Below are 6,827 nucleotides of genomic sequence, written 5' to 3'. Positions count from 1 at the left end.
ACCCCAAGTCCCAAGCCTTTCTGGGATGAATGTGCCTTCGACCTCAGAGCCCCAGTGAAACCAGTCCCAGCCACTGCATTTGATTTCACCAAAACCATTTATTTTCTCTGTGAAAAATAAGATGCCATTACCCTAGCCGGGTTGGCTCAGTGGATAGAGCATTGGCCTGCGGTCTGAATGGTTCCGAGTTCGATTCTGGTCACGGGCACATGCCCCGGTTGTGAGCTCGATCCCCAGAGTGGGGCGTGCAGGAGGCAGCTGAGCAATGATTCTCATCATTGATGTTTCTATCTCTCTCTCCATCTCCCTTCCTCTCTGAAATGAAAAAAAAAAAAAAAAAATGCCATCAAAGAACAAATTGTGGAAACGACAAGGTGGAAGTCAAGCTGTTCTCAGGGGACACGGGGGGTGCTGGGAGTGATTTTCATCCACCACCTGCCACCTTGAGACCCAGCGGGCCTACATGTGTATGAAATGCAACTGTCTCCTTGGGCTAAACTGGTAAGGGGGCACCCCTAGGTGCCTGGCTCCCCGTTGCCAAGGCTGCCCTCTTGATTCCACATCTCATTCTCCTGCCGAAGCCGCTGGTTCTCTGTCCGGAGCCTCTCCACCTCAGCAGCCAGTTCCTCCACCTGGCGACAGGACTGGCGGCTGGCGCGCCCCTGCAGCTGCTGCAGCCTCCTGGTCTCCTCCTCCGCCAGCGACAGCCTCCGCTCCAGATCCAGGTAGTCTTGCACCAGCTCCTGCTTGCTGCGGCCCTGCAGGCTCTCCGTGTGGAAGCGCTCATAGGTCTCCGAGAAGTCCCTCTGCTGGAACTCGCCAGGAGCTTGGACCGGCCCGCCACTGTCCTCGGCCTCGCTCTCTTCACTGGAGCCTGGGTGGGAGGCCCCCTGGGGCACATCCAGGTCAGGCTCCTCGGGGTTTCGGTCGTTCATCAGGAACTGGGTGGTGTTGTAGGGCGCCACGGCTTGGCCCTTGGCGAACATCTCCTCTCGGAGCCGGGAGGCCCTCTGGCTCTGCCTCTCGTCCCGCTGTTGCTTCTCATCCCAGCTCAGCTCCAGGTAGGGCCGCCAGTGCCGCTTGCGCTTGGAGGGCCGCCGGCGGTGCTTCTTGCGGCCCAGCACCGCCTCCACGGAGTAGCTCCGGGGGTTCTGGGTGCGGGGACCCCTGCTATTGCAGCCCAGGCCACCGCCAGCCCCGGAAGGATCTTCCTCCTCTGAGTGGCTCTCCATCCGGGGTGTCAGGGGCAGGGAACCAGCAGGGTCATGAGGTTCAGGGGGTGTTTCTGGGCTCTTAGGAGAGTCAGAGGCCTAAAGAGAGAACATGAGGAGGATGGGTCACAGCCAGTCTGTGCCTGGAATCCTTCCCTGCCTCTTCACCCCCTCCCCACCCCGACCTGTAGCTCTCAGCCTTCTGCAACCATTTGTTTGTTTATGGCTAACCTGTCTCCTGTCTGCCCCCAATGGGCCCTAAGCAAACTAGGCAAGAGCAGGAATTTCACCTCTGTATGTCACTCTGCAATTTCAATGCCTCCCATCAAAAAAGCCCCATGCTTTGCTTAATGCTCTGCTGTCACTGTCTTGAACTTAATATTTTTTTAAATCCTTACACAAGGAGCCCTAACCGGTTTGGCTCAGTGGATAGAGCGTTGGCCTGTGGACTGAAGGGTCCCAGGTTGGATTCCGGTCAAGGGCATGTACCTGGGTTGCGGGCACATCCCCAGTAGAGGGTGTGCAGGAGGCAGCTGATCCATGTTTCTCTCCCATCGATGTTTCTAACTCTCTATCCCTCTCCCTTCCTCTCTGTAAAAAATCAATAAAATATATTTAATAAATAAACCTTACACAAGGATATGCTTATGGATTTTAGAGAGAGGAAGGGGGAGGGGGGGGAACATCAATGTGAGAGAGAACATCAATTCGCTGCCTTCCGTACCTGCCCCAACCCAGGATTGAACCCACAAGCCAGGTACATGCTCCGACTGGAAATTGAACCTACAACCAACTGAGCCACACTAGCCAGGGCCTTCTTACTGGTTTTTAATAAAGAGCCCTTTGCACTGAGCTGCACAAATTATGTCGCTGATCCTGCTTCCGGGTATTTGGATAGCTGACTCTTTTTTGTTTTGTTTTAATCCTCACTCAAGGATATTTTTCCATTGATTTTTTAGAGAGAGTGGAAGAGAGAGGGAAAGATGGAAATATTGATGTGAGAGAAACACATCACTGGTTGCCTCCTGCACAAGCCCCAACCAGGGCCCTGGCCAGGGAGGAGCCTGCAATCTAGGTACGCACCCTTGACCAAAATCGAACCCGGGCCCCTTCAGTCTGCAGGCCGACGCTCTAGCCACTGAGAAAAACTGGTTAGGGCGGACAGCTGACTCTTTTCATCCTTTATTTAGGGCTTTGTTCCAACGTCGCCTCTTCAGAGAGGCCGTTCCTGACCAGCCTATCTAAAGTAGCCCTGTCATCTCCCCTTCCCAGTAACTCCCTATCACGTGACAGTTAACATCATACATCACGTTTAGCACGTTACCATCTGCCTTCCTCCTGTAAGCATGTGACTTGTCTGTTCAGTTCACCACTGTGTCCCTGGGTATGGCCCAAGGTAAGCACTTAATAAGTGTATGTTAAATGACATAAAGCCCATAAGAGGGGATCCAAAAAGAGACCGGGACACAAGATTCTCTTTTCTGTCATCCTAGGGTGAAGAAGATGGTGCATTTATTCCAGGCAGAAGTTGGTATTCATCCACATGATGGGCAGGAAAGAGATCCTAACTAGGGAGAGGAAAGGTCAAACTCTAGTCTGCAGCTGAGAGAATTCTAGAACTTATCTAAGATGCGCAAAGGATTCTGTCACGCGAGTGTGTGTTCAGGGCATCTGGTTATCTATGTCATGGTGAGGGTGGGAGTACTGAGTGGGGAGTGGGGAATGAGTTGCTCTAAGTTTGTGGTTTGGGGAATTCTAATAATAACTACTACCAGTGGGATGTTGTTTTATAATGTACAACATAGTTCAGAGACCTCTGGGCATAGGTCCATATAAGCATAGGGTATGTATTGGGGGATGTATGCAGCCCTATAAGAGCTGAAGGTGTGTTACATGCATTTGGGAGACCCTAAAGAGAACATCAGGGAAAATGAGGTATGTTGGAATGTGTGTGTGCATGTGTTTGTGTGTGTGTGTGTGCAGTGATGCATGTTGGAGTGTGTGTGTGGATGTGTGTTGGAGTGTGTGTGTGCAGTGATGCATGTGTTGTACTGTATTGTTAATTCACCTGCAGGGAGGTCAATTAAGAGTGACTGCCCTGTCCTCACCAGTGTTTTGGGTCCAATGAGACAGCTCTGCCCCACCCTGAAAGAGGCAGTCCGCTGGGAACTCTTAAGGCAGGGTGGCTTGTTTTTGTGTGCATAAAACAAAACACCTACCTCCCCCAGTCCGCGCGCCCCCCCCCCCCCCCCCACTCAGCCAAAGCTCCCTAATGATCTTTCCCCTCACCCAAATCAGCCCTGCCCCTCAGCCCCACATGCTGCCTCCCTCCTAAAGGCTTGTTCCTCTACTACCATTACCACTATTGCAGGTAAGCTGTGTGACCTGTGTGAGTCATTTGCCCTCTCTGAACCTTCTAGCCCTGGCATGTCATGAAGTCCAAATTAAATCCAGGAAACACTGGAAGTGGCTAGATAGGGTGAGTCAGAGGAGCTGAGTTCTCTTCTCAGCTATAAGGAGTTGTGGACTAGGGGAGAAGAATGGGCAAGGTGGGGGCAGTGAGAGAGAGGGAGCACGGTCCGGGAGGGTTTGGGCTCCCGTTGCCAGATCAGGTGACATTCTAAGGGCTTCATACAATCTGTCTCTCCGTCTCTCCTGGGTGGTATCTTATCCCCCAACACATCCCAAATTATGAACCAACTGCTCAAACTCTTTCCCCTGTTTTAGACTTGGTTCTCAGCCTGGACAAGGCAGGGTTCTGTTATTAGAAGGCCTTAAGTTTAAACCCTGGATCAGTTGCTTGCTGATGGCATGATTCTAGAAAAGATATTTCAGCTCTTAGAACCTTAACTTCTGTGGCCCAGCCGGCACGGCTCAGGGGTTGAGCGTCGGTCGACCTATGAGCCAGCAGGCCACGGTTTGATTCCGGTCAGGGAACATGCCCGGATTGCGGGCTCCATCCCCAGAGTGGGGTGTGCAGAAGGCAGCCGATCAATGATTCTCTCTCATCATTGATGCTTCTATCTCTCTCTCCCTCTCTGAAATCAATAAAAATATGTATAGTTTTTATATGTTTTTTTTTTTATTGATTTCAGACAGGGAGGGAGAGGGAGAGAGAGATAGAAACATAAATGATGAGAGAGAATCATTGATCGGCTGCCTCTTGCACACCCCCACTGGAGATCGAGCCCACAAACCCGGCATGTGCCCTTGACCAGAATCGAACCTGGTCCCCTTCAGTCCGCAGGCCAACGCTCTATCCACTGAGCCAAACTGGTTAAGACAAAAAATAATACATATTTTTTAAAAAGAACCTTAGCTTCTGTGAAATGGAAATAATAAGTCCTATCCTGAAGGGCTACTAGGATGTCATGAGATAGCACAGATTTAGCATCTGGCATATTACTCAGCGATTTTTTCCAAATCTGCCAACACACCAGGATCCCAGACGGCACAATCCATGTTCAGGGCATTCCGGGGATTGGGAGGGCGAGGCTTACCTTGGCCTCCTCCATGGCTGCTGGTCAGTCTGTATTACAGCTGGTCTGGTTCAGAGGGGCCACCTTCTTCTGTTCCAAATCTCTCAGCAGATGCCTTTAACTAGTGACACCTGCTTTAAACAACAACAGAAACCTAAGTCCTGAAGGAGAATTCTCAGGAAGACTGGCTGCCCAGGAGTTTTTTTTTTTTTTTTACCAAGGCAACAGCAGCCATTTTGTAGCACCAGACCTGCACAACCTCATTTTCAAAGGAAGGCCCGGAAGGCGGCCTCCACCCTGTTTTTCACACCTGCAGCCAGCAAGGGGCCAAATGGGGATAAAGAAACCATCTTCCCAGTCCTGTTTCTCAGGCCTCAGGGCCAGGCTTACATCCTATTCTGCTCACCTGGAAGTCAACTGAGGACCAGGCTGGCAACCAGTAAGGCAGGACTGGGCTTTGTTCCCCCAACAACCGGAGTGGGAAAGAAGACTGCCTGGGGAGGCCACTCTATACACAGCAATGACCTGGAGAGACTCGGAGTGGACTGGGTCGGTGGCTCCAACAAGAGGGGGTCCTTTCCAGAGGCCTCAATCTTAACTGCAGCCCCCCAACCCCTACCCGGGCTGGGCTCCAGAAGTCAATGCCTCAAGAAACACGTCTGGGGCCTGAGCTGAGTCTGGGACTGAGGCCTTTTCATCTACAGGGCATGGCCGGCCTCCCTACGTCCTCTCAGGGTGGGAAACAGAGGAAAGGGGCTTCACATTATAGGGAGCCGGGAAGGAAACCCAAATGTGATAAGGATGGATTCTTTAGAAGAGGGGAAATGGTCGGGGAAAGAGGTTTTGCAAAGGCGGAACTGACCTATTTGTTGTCAAGGGCAAGGGCTATGCACACCGACTACATCTGTTGTCTTTTTGTGCAATCGCCGGTCTGCCATTCCCAGCGCCTCAGCCCTACCTCTGGCTGCAGTTGCAGCAGCTCTCCCCGGTCAAGCCGCTCAGGCACTAAGGTTGGGGGGCGGGGAGAAAGGGGGGGGGGGAGGGAACAGCCTCTGCAGCGCGGTGCCTGCTGGGGATTGTAGTTCTTCTAGCCTTGGAAGGCGACCCAAGATCCTGTCACGTCAGCAGCTACACCGAGAACTCCAAAACCCATCTACCCTTGCGCGGGAGTCGTCCCGCGCTCACCTCTGCCCTCTTTTATTGGTCCACTCGCCTGTCAATATGTCAACGTTTGCCGTGCGGAAGCACAACCGGATTCGCCTTCCAAGCTCAATTAAAGAGTTCATTGATGGCGTTCATCTTTACTAGGCCGAAAATAGACCCGGCTGAGAGGGGAGGGGCTGTGGGCGCGGAGGGATCCCCGGTCCTAGAGGAAGGCGACGAGAAGGATCGGTGGCCGCCGCCGCCGCCGCCATTTTGGGCTGGGAGGAGGCAGCGGAGGGACTCGCTGCACAGTGAGAGCACCCCCTGGGGGGCGGTCCGGGCGTGGGGAGAGACCGGGCCCAGTGGGCTGCCTGAAGTGGCGACGCCGGGAGACGGCGGGAAGTGGGATCGGGGACCTGGGAGGTGAAGGCTGGAGTCTTCCCAGCCGGGCCTGGTCCTCAAACCGTCCCGGCAGCCTCGCAGCCTCTCCTCTCCCGGAGGGCGGGGTTCTTGGGGGTGATTACCGCGAGTTTCCCGAGACCCCAGGCTGGGGAGAGAGCGGGTGAAGCGGGTCTCTTCTGCTGTCCTTCCACGAGGGCGCAGATCATGCGGCCGAGCTCTGTCAAGTTCTTTTCCCAGCCCCATTCGGCCTGGGTATGGCGGCGACCCCCACCCCCACCCCCACCCCCCACTTCGACGGGCGAAGCGGCGAAGACGCCAGATTCCAAAGACTGGCGCCGCCGGGGAGGGTGGAGGCTGCAGCCCTGGCCGCGCGTCCCTCTGGCCTGGCCGGCAGCTAGCTGGAGGGTCCGGGGTCCGAGAGGCCGCTGCACCCACTGCTCCCCACCCCGTACACCGAGGCCGTCCGCGGCCCGGGCCACTTCCTACCGACCCGGGACCCCTAGGTGGGCGCGTGTAGAAACCTTCGGGAGCCCGGTGCGTGGAAACCTGAACGCTCTTGTCCTCAAGGTGTATCCTAACCGGCGCCCATTCC

The 6,827-nt window shown here is 54.3% G+C and overlaps 1 protein-coding gene across 3 annotated transcripts; it reads right to left on the bottom strand.

Annotated features, from left to right (window-relative positions):
- Nucleotides 1-318: 318 nt before the first annotated feature.
- Nucleotides 319-6,509, bottom strand: HEXIM2 (HEXIM P-TEFb complex subunit 2). 3 transcript variants are annotated; one of them, XM_028157067.2, is made up of 3 exons: nucleotides 6,358-6,509; nucleotides 4,712-4,821; nucleotides 319-1,310 (listed from the first exon to the last, which is right to left on the bottom strand). In XM_028157067.2, the coding sequence occupies exons 2-3, from the start codon at nucleotides 4,724-4,726 to the stop codon at nucleotides 516-518; spliced, it is 810 nt and encodes a 269-aa protein (XP_028012868.1). In that variant the 5' UTR covers nucleotides 4,727-4,821; nucleotides 6,358-6,509; the 3' UTR covers nucleotides 319-515. The 3 variants fall into 3 exon arrangements, with proteins under 3 accessions (XP_028012868.1, XP_008147464.1, XP_054565753.1); XM_008149242.3 differs by lacking the exon at nucleotides 6,358-6,509 and adding an exon at nucleotides 5,553-5,698; XM_054709778.1 differs by lacking the exons at nucleotides 4,712-4,821; nucleotides 6,358-6,509 and adding an exon at nucleotides 5,553-5,698.
- Nucleotides 6,510-6,827: the final 318 nt, after the last annotated feature.

This window comes from Eptesicus fuscus, chromosome 20 (assembly GCF_027574615.1).
Source record: "Eptesicus fuscus isolate TK198812 chromosome 20, DD_ASM_mEF_20220401, whole genome shotgun sequence".
Lineage (NCBI taxonomy): Eukaryota > Metazoa > Chordata > Mammalia > Chiroptera > Vespertilionidae > Eptesicus > Eptesicus fuscus.
This window is presented reverse-complemented; position numbering and strand designations above follow the sequence as displayed.